This window comes from Littorina saxatilis, linkage group LG9, assembly GCF_037325665.1.
Source record: "Littorina saxatilis isolate snail1 linkage group LG9, US_GU_Lsax_2.0, whole genome shotgun sequence".
In the NCBI taxonomy this organism is placed as follows: domain Eukaryota; kingdom Metazoa; phylum Mollusca; class Gastropoda; order Littorinimorpha; family Littorinidae; genus Littorina; species Littorina saxatilis.
In genome coordinates this window covers 41,543,072-41,558,578 of record NC_090253.1, presented here as the reverse complement: position 1 = coordinate 41,558,578, position 15,507 = coordinate 41,543,072, and the positions used below count along the sequence as shown (strand labels likewise).

The 15,507-nt window shown below is 42.8% G+C and overlaps 1 protein-coding gene across 7 annotated transcripts in view; it reads right to left on the bottom strand.

Moving 5' to 3' along the window:
• The window catches only part of LOC138976110 (helicase domino-like), a 122,982-nt gene extending 107,485 nt beyond the window's left edge, over window positions 1–15,497 (bottom strand). For 4 of the 7 annotated variants that reach the window (XM_070348932.1, XM_070348934.1, XM_070348935.1 and 1 more), the window contains exons 1-6: window positions 15,298–15,496; window positions 7,684–7,852; window positions 6,801–6,995; window positions 4,735–5,507; window positions 4,298–4,397; window positions 2,366–2,440 (exon numbers count right to left, since the gene is read on the bottom strand). In XM_070348932.1, the coding sequence (XP_070205033.1) occupies window positions 2,366–2,440; window positions 4,298–4,397; window positions 4,735–5,507; window positions 6,801–6,995; window positions 7,684–7,840 (1,300 nt within the window). In that variant the 5' untranslated portion in view covers window positions 7,841–7,852; window positions 15,298–15,496. Of the gene's footprint in view, window positions 1–2,365; window positions 2,441–4,297; window positions 4,398–4,734; window positions 5,508–6,800; window positions 6,996–7,683; window positions 7,853–15,297 lie in introns of all 7 variants that reach the window. The other 3 variants (XM_070348930.1, XM_070348933.1, XM_070348936.1) reach the window with 2 other exon arrangements.
• Window positions 15,498–15,507: the final 10 nt, after the last annotated feature.

Sequence of the window (15,507 nt, the reverse complement as noted above, 5' to 3'; positions counted from 1 at the left end):
AGTGCTGCTACAATGACAGGGCCAACGGATGGGTGGATTCTAAGAATGTTCACATGAATGAAGAAAAAAAACTCGACAAAAAGTAATGAGCAGCATGTAATGAAACTTGCATCATGTTGCAAGCACACACACAAAAAAGAAAAAAAGGTGGTGTGGGGGTGGGTGGGGAGGAGAGATGCAAACGATTGCATGGTCCATGAAGTGCGCTTAAAAAGCAGACAGAAAATGATGTGTTAACTCCGATAGAAAAAGTAACCAATAAATGTTGCAAGAAAATGAACAAAGCAAAAGCAAGCTTTGTTGTTGAATACAACAAAAAGCTCAAAAGAGAAGAGACGCAGAATGAAAAGACATAGCTCGAATGCCACATCAAGTCCCTGCAGAAAAAGCAAAACATGCATGATGATGAACTCATAAAAACATTGCCCAGACTGTCCAAGCCATTTTAATTATTGCACATGCATGAAGAAATGATCGCAGTCATAATGACAGGATAAAAGCGATCTATTTTCAATTTGTGGAATGCATGCATGAAAGGAAACTACACAGCACCAGAAACAAACACACGGTGGTACATCCCATCTCGTTCTCTATTCAATGTTTTCAAGCATAATACTGCAGTCACAAAAACTTTTGAAAGTGAAAATGCTGGCCCCAGTCTGCTTGTATTTTTCCCAATATATATCGCATTATCGGCATCATGTGCAAAAATACAGCAACGGATTTACCACATTTAAAGCATGAATGATTACCTCTACATCCTTCTCTGCCCCCAAAGCCAGCAACTTGAGCGTTTTAACCTGCAGCAACTTACAGTGGCCTTCTGGATGCATCAAGTAGAAAAAATCTTCAAGCGAAGCAAACTCTTCAGAGTGACTTGTTTCAGACTTGGACTGTGCTTGCATTTCTACTTATTTTAAACTGTTCGACACTGCCTATACCTTACTCTGACCCTATCTCAATCTGTCTATTTAAATGGAAAGCCATGTTATGTTATTCATGAAACAGACATATCCAACTTCAGATGCTCTGTACAACTACAAAGAAACGCACTACCTTTTTTTTTTTAATCACAATATGTAATAAAGTGTGAGGGGCTGAGCTTGGTTATATTTATCCGAAATCACACTTGTTTTCTGTTCGTGCACAGTTAAATGTTCTGCTTTTAACATACAAAGTGTGCTTATATACATTCTGTGCATATACGGCCTGAGCATAATGCTGACATCGAGTGATTATGGTCACAAAATTCAAAGCCAGTCACTAAGTCAGCCTCTTTTAAATTCAATACAAATGACAGCGGAGTTGTCACAACATGCATGCGATCTAGTATCTACAGCAGCTGCAGACCTGGGAACCCCTTGAGTATTCTCAAACAACCTTGGTGTATTTTCAAAAAAATGAGCGTACTCCACACAGCGTTTGCACATCCATGATTAAAACATGCCTCATGCGCGTCCGTCACACCGTTAATTAAGTTTACCTATACATTTAAAACAAATGCTTTTTTCAATTTTTACTGACAAAATCTGTACCGTATTTGACGGACTACAAGCCGCAACTTAAAAAAAAAATCGCATTGCGGCTTATAAAAAGATGCGGCTAAAACGTTACCTAAACTTGAATAGCATTCACCTAATGGAAGTCGCCGCGGATTTTCATTTCGCTCGATTAGCGATTACCGGTACTTCATTTGCTCTCTACTCAAGACTCGGCGCTTTTCTCTTTCTTTCGCGAATCTTCGTTTGTCAACAAGTCGTCGTGACAAGCGTACAGAGAAACACCGGATGTATCAGGATCTCGTGTCTCGCGATAGTTGGAGGAGCGAGAGCCGCCATGTGTTTTTGTCTGCTCGAAATGTGCGCAAAAGTCGTAAATCATCCCAAAAAAGCTTATTCCGGGCGGGACTACATGTGTGTGTTGGTTACAAATTGTGTGTGTGTGATATTTTTTTTTCAAACTTTTTCACTTTTCTTCTTTGTTTCATTTGTTTATTCTCGGAGCCGATTTCGCCAAATACCGTACTTTTGTTTGCCTGGTTGTTTTGATTGATTGACACGATCCGATTATATTTTTTTCGACGGCGGCTTATATTGTGACGTAATTATTATGTGCCAAAATACTGGATCGGCTTCAGGATGGGCTTGTGAAAAAAAGTAGTCAAGGAATTTTTCTCGTATTTTTTTCCCACTGACCGTACTGAGCGTATTCTCGACAATCATGCGTACAAAATACGGCGAAATCGTATGGGTTCCCAGATCTGCAGCTGACAGCCACAAAAAAGGTACTGCAGTAAAGTAAGCGCAACATCAATGCCTGCTAGGTAACAGCGGACAACAGAGGAGTGCAGCAGGCATCAATATACCTGAGAATGCAGCACTGAGAGAATGAGAGAAACCGGGCAAACACACAGGTCGGTGGGCTGAACGGTGCTCCGAGCCTACACACCATAAACACACAGCACATTGCACACCTCCAAGTCAATGCAAGTGTCACATTTTCACCCAAGTTTGAAGATTCAATTACCAGGCCAGTCATGAACAGAAAAATGAAACCAAAGAAATAGCTTCAGTAACCCTAGTTCATACGATAAGAGAATAAATAACAAGAACACATCAATGCGCACGATTTTCACATGAGATGACCATGATATGCAAGAAAAGGATGATGCAAGTATGACAGATTCACAGACATAAGCATTTATGTCTGCTAGCACAAACCATAGGATGATAGAATAATATATATAAAAACCAAAAATCAGAAACAATCTGCAAAACTTTCTTGCCAAGTAAGATTCCTTTTATGGTCAAAATGCTAACCGTTACAAATCTGCAATAGCATTTCACTAGAGCATTTCATTTCATCAAAAAATACTTGTTTACCAGAACACAGCCTTTTCCATGCAGAATGAAATGTTCACAAACTCGACACACAGAAATGTACTGCAGCTTACAAAACACTTAACCATGCTTACAGACGTAACAAACAAAACATGTTTGTGTATTTCCAAAAAACACAATACAGCAGCAGGAAGCAGTGGACTAAAATCCTAGCGCACACATGGAGATGCTTCGATGAAGTTCAAAAGGGAACGCTAGATTTGCCACAGGGTTTGCTCCATACACGCTTTAGATCCTGCATTTCTTACTGCCAAGCAGCGGCCCAGTACAGGTGCAATGGTGTTATGCCCCATTTGCAGTTATCTCGTCAGTTGCCTGTGCTCCGATAAAATGATCAAAGAAATTCCCTGGCATATATTTCAACATAGCAGAAGAACAAAATCAAGAAATAAAGCTTGAGAGAAAGAAACAGTAATACAGAAATTTTCTTGAGCCACTTGCTTTTTGCAGGAAGAAAGCATCGGTCTTATTTGTGAAACATCTGTCATCACCATTTAGGCAACCGGGGACAATAAAGTGCAAACAAAATTACCCAAAGCACATTTAATCAGCTAGTCATGCACTTGAAGACAAAACATACTGTAAATTTCCAGCAAGGAAGAATCTGCCACTTACTTACGTTTTGCATCTTCTGAAGCAACATTCATGCTTTCCTCGCCTAGCACTAGCACAGAAGCAGCAGAAATCACCCACCCACATCCTATCCTCCCTTCTACAAATAATGCGAAGAACTGCGTTGATAGTGACAAATGAAAAAGAAACTGAACCCAAGAAAATCATAGTGGACATGCCAACTAATAAGCCAAGAAAAACGTCCCCCGAAGAAAAAACACTGCGAAATAAGACCCAAAAGAAATTAAACAGAAGCAGGAAATTGCTGAAAATAAACCACTTCATTGAATATGCATCCATGTCCTACTGGTTAGACTGACGTCAGTGAAAGACTAAACAAAAAAGCAGCCGCGCACCTTGCTCGTCAATAAACAAAAACACAAATGTCTGTTCTCTTCAGTTGACGGCAACTACCAAAACCCACAGCGAGATGAGCCCAATGACAAAACAGTACCAGCCCTGGAGCGACATTAACTAAGGGACACAAAAAAAAGAAATCAACTGAAAATGAAAAAAGAGGAAAGAAGGTGGCTATGATGATGGATAGACAGAACCACCGTGACAACCATCCAATCAAGCAGGACGAAATGTGTGAAGCAGGCAGACCAGGCAGGCGGCAGAGAGAGAGAGAGAAGAAAATGACGGGGTACCCTTGACGTAGGCCGAGAGCTGGCTGAGGAAAAGTTGAATGGCGGGAGACTGCGCGCCACTAGAAGGGGCCGGGACCGGGGCCGGGGAGGTGTTAGTGCGATGGGAAGAGGGGGCTGAGAGAGCGGTGCTACTACCTTGCTGGCTCAAGGCCGACACCATGGGAGGCAGGGTGGTAGAGATGGCTACTGGGGTCGCCAGCGGCACATTGCTACCAGGGTTCGTCAGCACTTTCACCTGCAATTGAAATTCATAACAGTAATTGAGCATGGTTCATTCCTACAAAGGGTGCCAGCAACTCGACAGGAGAATAACGCCTTCAAGGCTTCTGTTACCAGTCATGGATTGGGCCGGAATCAGCAAACAAGGTCATTTTGACCTGTTCATCATAAAATGTAGAAGTCAATTTCACATCAATAAGTCTATGCTGCATTTGAGTGACATCTGAAATTCCAAGGTCACTAAACCAACTTAAGGCAAGAAAGACTTTGCATAAATAGCAATAAGCAGACAAGACTTATCAGCACATCCCAGCCATACAAGGCAAAAGTGGAACCTGCGAGCTGGGACTGACCTCTGAATTGATCTCTTTCACCTGCAGTACATCTTCTTCCTCGTCGCTATCTAGTTTGCCTGACTTGAGGAAGGAGACCAGCTGGGGTGTGGGGCGTTTCTTCCATGTGTAATAGTCCATCAGGTTGAGCCCGTTCTGCAGGAAGAACATCTCGGTCAGGTTCTCAAAGTACTCAGCCTTCATTTCTTTCATCTGTCTGTGCTTCACTTCCACCAGCTTCTTCCTGTATTCCGCCACCTCTGTGTTGGGGGGAGGCTTTTCCTCCAGTCGGATCTTCTTCCTCACTGGAGCTCCACTGGCCGTTCTCAAGGACGGAGGTTGACCAGAGGGCGCTCGCACTTCAGAAATGGTGCAGGATTGGGTGGCTGGAACAATGGACACGGCGGTGGTTGTCATGGTGGTTGTAGGCGTGGTAACGGCAGCGGTGATAACGCGTCGTTGCGCCACCAGTTGCTGTTGTTGTTGGGGGTTGAGGTTCATACTCAGTAAGCTGTGCTGCAGGTTGGAATGTGACAGGGTGGCGGCGACCACAGGGACTGCCCCCCGCACCGGGCTCTGACCATGGTGGTGGATAGTGCCCCCTGTGGCCGACACACTACTGGAGGGCGGCAGGGAGGGGGCGGAGTGAGTGAAGGAGAGAGGGCGAGCTAGACGAGGGCGCTGAGAGTCGCCAACAGGCTCAGTGGTGGTCAGCAGTGTGATGGGTTGCTGGGACGCCTGCTGCAGCACGTGTTGCAAGTCCTGCGCGCTGACCGCTGACAGACCAACAACACCTGAAACACAACAACCAGCCATCAACATACAAGAAGAACAACAAATCTGTGCAAAAAGATACTAACAGTAACACCTTTACCACCTGTCCTTCTGTTACAAATAATTCTAACACAATGAATCCAAGAAGGTACCACACAATATCTTGCAAAATCAAATACAAATCAGCAAGCTACAAAGGTTTTCAAAAACACTGATCAATATTTAATTTAGAAGTGCAAAAATGAAAAGCAAATTGTGATGTGCTACTTAACTTAGTTCTTTCTTTATTTGGTGTTTAACGTCGTTTTCAACCACGAAGGTTATATCGCGACGAGGAAAGGGGGGGAGATGGGATAGAGTCACTTGTTAATTGTTTCTTGTTCACAAAAGCACTAATAAAACAATAAGGGCAAAGCCCATACGACTCACATGCTTGACCTTTACATGACCTTGACCTTCAGCTAAACCTAGCAATGACATCATACACTAAGAACTGCTTTACACATTTTTCCTACCAACATACATGTGACCTTGACCCAAGGTCAAGGTCATCCAAGGTCATGCAACACAAAGCTGTTAATTCAAGACATAGGAAGTACAATGGTGCTTATTGGCTCTTTCTACCATGAGATATGGTCACTTTTAGTGGTTCACTACCTTATTTTGGTCACATTTCATAAGGGTCAAAGTGACCTTGACCATATGTGACCAAATGTGTCTCATGATGAAAGCATAACATGTGCCCCACATAATTTTTAAGTTTGAAACAGTTATCTTCCATAGTTCAGGGTCAAGGTCACTTCAAAATATGTATACAATCCAACTTTGAAGAGCTCCTGTGACCTTGACCTTGAAGCAAGGTAAACCAAACTGGTATCAAAAGATGGGGCTTACTTTGCCCTATATATCATATATAGGTGAGGTATTAAATCTCAAAAACTTCAGAGAAAATGGGAAAAATGTGAAAAATAGCTGTTTTTTAGACAACATTTATGGCCCCTGCGACCTTGACCTTGAAGCAAGGTCAAGATGCTATGTATGTTTTTTGGGGCCTTGTCATCATACACCATCTTGCCAAATTTGGTACTGATAGACTGAATAGTGTCCAAGAAATATCCAACGTTAAAGTTTTCCGGACGGACGCCGGGACGGACGACTCGGGTGAGTACATACTCACTTTTGCTTCGCATGCGAGTCAAAAATTGCTCCAGCGGCTTGCAACGACTTAACTTAGTAACCAAACCACAACACAAACATTTGGTAATTTAACATCACACAACCCTAAATGCATGCATGGTCAACAGCCAACCTACCTGGAGCACTGAGCTGTCGCTGTAGGACATTGAGAGTGGCAGGGAGCTGCACAGTGTTAGCAGAAAGACTGGTGGTAGGAGACAGGAGGCGCGGGACAGACTGCGCTGGCACCATCACTGTTTGGGGTGCCATGGCAACAGGTCTGGCACCGGACACCGAGGTGAAGACACCTTGCTGACCAGCACTTACCACACCTGTAACATTCCATCCATCATCACAATCAACCATTGCACACAATCACAATCAACCATTGCACACAATCACAATCAACCATTGCACACAATCACAATCAACCATTGCACACAATCACAATCAACCATTGCACACAATCACAATCATGCATTGCACACAATCACAATCAACCATTGCACACAATCACAATCAACCATTGCACACAATCACAATCATGCATTGCACACAATCACAATCAACCATTGCACACAATCACAATCAACCATTGCACACAATCACCCATTGCACACAATCAACCATTGCACACAATCACAATCAACCATTGCACACAATCACAATCAACCATTGCACACAATCACAATCATGCATTGCTTTATCAAATTCAATGATCTGATAAATAAAGGGAAGTAAGCACTCTAAAATGAATACGACATGTGTAACAGTACGAGTTATTCAGAGCCATTCTCCTGGCACCTGAGAGAATAACAAGCATGGAAATGAACAAGCAACTTTCATCCTCATTTATAAAAAATAAAAAAAAATTAAAAAAAATTCAACTTTCTAAACATTCACCAACCCCCACTTGATAAAATTTAAAGTTCTCCCAAAAACTCCTATCCTTCCAAGATTTAAGAAATTTGTGTTCTTTGGCTAGAATACATCTTGCGTAAAAAGACTGGCCTCTCCTACCTATTGCAGCAGAAGCTGTGACAACAGGCACTCTTCCAGCAACCCTTAGCTGTGTGACGCCCGCATGGGTGCTGGAGACGACGCCCAGAGCAGTGATAGGGGCAGACGTCGTCGCAACGCGCCCCTCTGGCTGCTGGACCCCACCGCTGCGCTGCATTCTGCCTCACGCCTGCAACACATATACAGATCAGGTACAAGATCTGTGGAGAGAGATGAGCATGTTAAAAAATGAAATGAGGACAACAGATTTCTTGAGGCTGAAGTTGTCTTTCTACCCCACCTATGTTGACCAAGTTTTTTTTTAAGCCGAGACCAGCAGGTCACTCAGAATTGTGGTAACTGTGTATCAACACGCTGGAATGCAGGCGTTATATGGATGTTACAGGAAGCGACTGAAGCTAACTTTCTTTCTTTATTTGGTGTTTAACGTCGTTTTCAACCATTCAAGGTTATATCGTGACGGACTGAAGCTAACTGAGCGGAAATATCTGTACCTGGTCAGATACTCATATGAGTGGGTACGGATATATCCGTACCTGGGAGACAATGAGTTAAGCTTTTATTTATATCCTGCATAAATTAACATCGAACTATGAAGATAATTAAATTTATTCAAATTTTTTTTTTAATTCCAATATTTCTGATTTCTTGATGGGGATTACCATCCAGGGCCTAGCATTGGAAAAAGTGAGTTCAGCTTACAAAGGCGGGAGTCTGGGGGCCGCAGGAGGCTCCCAGTGGGGTCCAGGGGCAAAGATTTGTTTACCTAAAATGACACCCCCCCCCCCCCCCCCCACAAAGAATTATGCCATAGTCCATATCGGCACATTACTTCTTCTGACTTGCCTTCCGCCTTCGGAACGAAATCCAGCCAATCCCACTTCTAGGAATACCTGGATTCTTCTTCTTTTTTCCAATGATGCCCACGATCATGATAATGACATGGGTGGGAGCCCAAAATGTTGCCAGGACTGAACATTTTGTAAGGCCGGAGTCCAGGGGCCGCTAAGGCTCCGGCGGGGTGCAGCGCCCTTGCTGGGGGGTCTAGGGGGGCGTAGTGCCCCCCAGCCGAAAATGAATTTTAGCATTTTAGGGAGGGTTTTGGTGGCCTCTCCCGACTTGTAAATTTTAGAACAAACATATATGTAACATATATACATCTTATAAACTTGAAGGTTTTTGTAACTGACCAGCTGAAAATTAATTTTAGCATTTCATGAGGGGGCTATTTGAGCCTCTGCTGGCTTACTGATAACAGCAAACAAACAACAACAACAACAACAAATGGGGGAGGGAAGGGGGTGGGGGGGGAGGAGAGAATGCACAAAATCAAAAACTTCTATACTTGAAGATGTTTGGTTGTATCACTCTTGCTAGGAGGTCTACAAAAACAAGTGGTAAACACATTTCAAGAAGGGCTTTTAGAAGCTCCTATAAGCTTAAACAAAATCTTAAAATTGGAGATACACAAAAGTAAAAAATCTTGTAAACTTGAAGGTTTTTGTAACTAACCAGCTGAAAGTGAATTTTTAGCAATTCAAGAGTTGCTATTTAAGCCCCTCCTGGCTCTAAAACTGAAAACAGTACACACTTTTTTGTTGGGGGGGGGGGGGGGGGGGGGGGGGGTGTGAATGCACAAAATCAAAAACCTCTATACTTGAAGGTGTTTGGTTGCATCACTCTTGCTAGGGGGTCTACACAAACAAGTGGTAAACAAATTTCAAGAAGGGCTTTAGAAGCGGCTTAAACAAAAACTTAAAATTGGAGATGCACATATTTAAAAAATCTTTAAAACTTGAAGGTATTTGATTTCATCACCTACTTTTGTCTTTGTTTAAAACAAATGTTTACTGCATTAAAGGAAAATCGCCATGCAAACACAGAAAATAACAGTCACTCCCTTGTACTACACATCTTTACTTGTAGCTTTTGATTATATCATTGCAGGTGGTATATTCTCAAATAATTGTTGAACCATACCTTGAACCAAATGAGAAACAAGTTTCAAGTCAGTTTGTTTCAATTCAACACCTTCAAAAGGGCTAACTGCTCAGGTTATAAAAGAAGGTTTAGACAAAAACAGAAACCACCAGAGTCATCTCCCTTGCTAATGCTATACAGTCTTCTGATGCTGCTTTTCAATTCATCATTTCAGGAGTTATATTCTAAAATTATTGTAGAATCATAGCTTGAATTAAAATAGAAATATGTTTAAATTAAGCGTGTTTCACTTGCAAACTTTCTAAAGGACTCAATGTATCAGAATGTAAATACTACTAGTTCACAGATTAGGAATACCATTTTTTTTTCTACCACACCACTTATTAAAGGTCTCTGAATCCCTGCAAGTGGGGTATGTAAAGTTGTGGGTGAGCAGAACACCCCCCGGGGGCCCGGGTAGTTCAGGTGGTAGAGCACTGGACTTGTGATCGAAAGGTCGCTGGTTCGAATCCGGGCCGGGCCGGACACAGGTCAACCTTATGTGCAGACCCAGAGACGGTATCCATCTCCCACCCCCGTGTCACCACAGTGGCACGTGCAGATGGCTGATAGTTAAACACGCATACACTTGTGTATCTCATCTAAAGTCTGGTTAAAACCCGGGAACATGCCCCTAATGGCTTTGCCGTGAGGGCGTAAAACTTGAATTTCATGCGCACGATAAAAATCCCAGGGTCACAGCAAAAGCCTCATGCCTTGGAAACACGAATACATGCATGCAAAAATATGAAGCCCGGGTGTCCGTTCGGCCAACAGTCAATAAAGTAACCATTTCAGCACTGACCCAACCAGGTCCCTAGCCCATTTCAGTTCTCCTCTAGCAGCCGGCAGCCAGCTGTCTACAGTAATTTTCATGTCTTTCTTTATTTGGTGTTTAACGTCGTTTTCAACCGTTCAAGGTTATATCGCGACGGGGAAAGGGGGGAGATGGGATAGAGCCACTTGTCAATTGTTTCTTGTTCACAAATGCACTAATCAAAAATTTGCTCCAGGGGCTTGCAACGTAGTACAATATATTACCTTACTGGGAGAATGCAAGTTTCCAGTACAAAGGACTTAACATTTCTTACATACTGCTTGACTAAAATCTTTACAAAAATTGACTATATTCTATACAAGAAACACTTAACAAGGGTAAAAGGAGAAACAGAATCCCTTAGTCGCCTCGTACGACATACTGGGGAGCATCGGGTAAATTCTTCCCCCTAACCTGCGGGGGGATACAAGTGAAGTTTCAAAGCACTTTCTTCAAGAATATTAATTTTTTTCGGACAGCCTGCCAGAAGCAGCTATGCTGCTGGAAACGTGTCTGAGTAGAAGGATACACTTATCCATGTCATTGTAAGAACAGCCTGGAGAATATGCGGTGGTTTAATTGATCATTTGACAGAGGGTATCCTTTATTATAAATGACAAGTTGAAAAAGAACAGTTTCAAAACTTCTTTTTTTGTGTGTCTTCTTCAATGTTGCAGATCAGGTAAATCATTTGTAACACTGACAGCAAGTGTACAATATGTTTTTTTTTCTTCTCTTGGGTGCCTTGCCCAGTCCTCGCTGTCTAACTCGAAAGGTGTCAAGGTGTCTGATAGATTGCACAAACTGCTTTGGTGTTTTTTTGGTTGTTGTCTTGGGTGCCTCGCCTATTTCTCCCTGTTTAACTCGAAAGGTGTCTGATGGATTGTACAAACTGCTTTGGTGTGTACCTGAACGCCCAGCTGCTAGGACTACTCTGCTATACTAGGTTTACTACACATTAACAAGTAAGGTATTTCCAGGGGTACCGGCACGGTTGGCCTAGTGGTAAGGCGTCCGCCCCGTGATCGGGAGGTCGTGGGTTTGAACCCCGGCCAGGTCATACCTCAGACTTTACAATTGACAATCTAGTGGCTGCTCCGCCTGGCGTCTGGCATTATGGGGTTAGTGCTAGGACGGGTTGGTCCTGTGTCAGAATAATGTGACTGGGTGAGACATGAAGCCTGTGCTGAGACTTCTGTCTTATGTGTGGCGCACGTCAGGGTTCCTGCAGGGCAGAGCTGATACAATTCAATGAGTTTTCAAGGACATTTCCAGGACCAAAAAATGCTTTTCAAGGACATGATTTTCCCCAAATTAATGCAAAGCACCAAGCTTACCTTCAGTTTTTCAAGTCTGCAAACTATTAGTCATTTCGTAGTTGTTTCCCTTGCCAACTTCCGGGAAGGGAAGCAACTACGGGTGACTAGTAATAGTTAGTTCGTCTGCTTTCGTTTTCACTCGATCTTTTATTCTCCCAAAATGTGTGTACTGTATTTGATGAAAAAAAAAAGGGGGTTGCATTTTTTTTAAATAAGACAAACTGCTGACGAAATGTATAGGCAACAATTTGGAAAAATCAAGTACTTTTCAATGACTATTTAACAAAACTCTATTTTCAAGCACTTTTCAAGGCCTGGAAAAGGTTTTCCAATTTTCAAGGAGTTTTCCAGGGTTCAAGGACTCTGTACGAACCCTGGCACGTTATATGTCAAAGCAGCACCGCCCTGATATGGCCCTTCGTGGTCGTTAAGCAAACAAACAAATTTCCGGTGTGTTCCTAGAAATTTGGCTTTGCTGGTCAAATGACCACCTCTCCAAAAAAACACTGGTCATTTGACCAGCTGATGCAAAAAGTGTCGGTCATGCGGCCCAGTCGCGATTGATCCTTAAATTGTTTTTCTTTTTGCATTTTCGCAGAACATTGTTTTTGCTTGCCTCAAACCGAAGCCATGGAAACTGTACAGTCTTGTACGAATCCACGGTCGGCCTCACTCTCTGAATCTACTTTCGTTTCATCGGTTGCCGCGTTCTGTCTAATTCTCACAACTCCCTCCCTCACCCGTTTTGTTTTGTTCACATGCTGCAGCACTGCTCGATGAGGTGCTAAAAAACGTAAGCTTTCGTTGCTTTGGGTAAGTTTTTAACTTTTTTTTGCAAGACATGAGGATGACGCACGGTCCGCTTTGCACACAAATATGTCGTCTGCTTCAATCAATGTCGCGAAAATCGTAAGTTCTCAAACGGCGAAGTTGAAATTGGTTCACTACTTCGGATTTCAATCAAAAACAAGTGATCGATGTTCGGGATGAGTTGCACAGTTTTGAATAAGAATTTCATTTCAAATCTAAGATTGATTTTGTTATTGACCGACGTGTAACTGTCGGTCACAGACTGCCTCAAGCTCAATTTTGTCGGACAATTGACCAGTTGAGCGCGAAACGTGCCGGTCATTTTGGAGCTTTCGTCGGTCAAATGACCGAAAACCGAAGCTAAGAACACCCCTGTATCTCTAACATAGGCCACATCTTAGCCCACGATGTGCACTGAAAGCTGAACAGGCACTAACAAGTAGTTCAAGTTGTAGGGTCAACTCTTCCTGTCCTAACCATTTACTGAGGAATAAACCAGACCACATCATAAATTAGAAAAGGCCAAAGAATGGACACTATGGCAAAAATGCAATTGAAAATAGTGGCACACTACAATCTCAGACACAGCACAAAATTATTCAAGCAACTGCAGTCCATCAAGAAGAGGTGAAATGCTTTGAATTATCTTGTGTCTTCACTTATATTCTTTACTCAAGTGTTTTTTTCAAAGCTCCTTCACATCAGGGGCCTTTTATGAATTGAGATAAAAATGTTCAACACATAAGGCTCTCTTGCAACAAAATCTGTTGGTCGCATTTGAACTTAAAGGGGCTGTTAGTGTACTGTAGTGTTACATTAGGCATACCAGACAGTGCCCCAAAACTTCCAAAAATCAGGACTTAACAATGAGGGTGTTAAAATGGGGGGGGGGGGGGGGGGGGGGTTCCAGTGTAGAAATTCCTGAAACTGAAAGTGGTTTGTGAAACAATGATCACTTGTTTTATTGAGGCAAATATGCCTCGATAACATTAACAGCAAGTATTCACTCGCTCACAACCCGACAGTTATTTCCGAACATCCTCCATTGAGTAAAGTTGCATGCTGCTTTTCCCAGAATGCTAAGAAATAATGTCTGCCCCACTGTAGTGCTGCTTTCAACCTTCATTCTAACACAGTAACTGGCATGTTTCAATTGGGAATATTTTTCTGGTTTTGGGAAATATCACTATCAAGTCTTACCATTACAGTGCATCAGAAAAACTAACCTGAAATCATTATTCCTATAATCCAGGAACACTAGATTCCTTCATGGAATCGTTCTACAATGCCCTCGGCATTATTACGAAATCTGACAAGTCTGTCCAGGGCCTCACATCCACGTCGGACATATTTTTCAAATGTCCTGTACATTTTTCATGCAGGAGGACAAATGTCCTATTGTTTTTGTCACAAAGTCGTCAATGTCCGATTATTCTATCATTTGATCCGGACATCGTCAGTACTTCTCAATTTACAGTAGTTTGAATGCTAATTTATCGATGTATTGCGAAGCGATGTGTAGCAGACGAAATTAGACACTTTGCCTCTAGTCTAGTACCAAAGAGTTTTCAAGGCTCGCAACTCGGAATGCTCAAAGCCAGTTGAGAGTTGCCTCCCTTCGCGCTTTCCCCGAAAATAACAAACATGCCACCTAAACGAAAACTGATCCCAGAAAAGGGACAGAAGAAATTACACTTCAAGTCCCTTCCCTCATCTGCCAGTAGCACGGAAACTGAGCTTCCTCCAGCCCCAGAGCAGTTAGAGCCCGATCGCCCAAGTGAGAATGTCGATCGGGATAGTCAAACACCCCCTCCCTCACGCGTAACTTCGTCTCAAGCTTGATGCGTGTGTACCTGGAGGGGCCAAAGGATGACATTCACAAGTCACAGTGGGTGGTGAAGGTTGTTGAAAAGTGGACATCCACGAGGAAGCGAATGCTCTTCAGCAAAAGAAAGGAACCAGCACGGTAGTTGAAGTTCAGAGACAGAAACACTGCACTGACTCGATGTAATTTATTTTATATTTTCTGTTACTTTTTTGCCAAGAAAAGTATTTTTGTTCTTTTACCCTCGTGCCCAGAAACTAGTCAAGTTTAATTATATTTACGTTATGTTACGGGAAAAAAATGTCCTATTGATTTGTTTTACAAATGTCCTATCACTTTTACATTGGCCAGGACATTTGTCCGATGCTACCTCTCATGGATGTGAGGCCCTAGGCCTGTCTGTCACGGTTTAAAACAGAAGGAAGGCATCAGTTCTGCGCGTAATGGCTTATTTATGCACATGATGATATTCTTCTTCTGGTTCCACCCGCCTTCAGCATATTGAAGATTCTGGCATTGGTAATCTGAACAGGTCCGCGTGTCACAGGTCGTTTTGTCAACGCACGTTGCGACTACCGGTCCGGCCGCCAGAAAAGGGTCACGAATAATCATTTTTCTCGTCCGCCTCGGGATAACGATCGCAGACAAAAGAATTCAGAAGAATCAACAAGGAAATCGCAACCAGTTCACACAAAAAATTCAATAAAGTTTCAACTCCACTGCACTATGCACACTCATCTACTTCGCGTCAGCGCATGCATGGCGCGAACCCGCATGCTCGTTTGTGCGCTACTTTCTGGGCAAGCGCAGTGCGAGCCTTTTCCGGGGCAGCCATGATAGGTCTTTGCGAGACGCCAGCTTACCTGAATTTTTATAAGTTTCTCATCTTGAAGCCAACCATCATGGTCATAAAACCCACTTCCAACCGTATTGGCACCTTAGCTAAACATTTTTACCCAATGTGCACAACAGGTCTGAAAATAAACACATAAAATTGAGCGAATCTTCTTATGCAAACGTCAGGTCGACTTGGGCGGTGATGAAGATTTCAGCTCATGCGCATGTGCAAAACG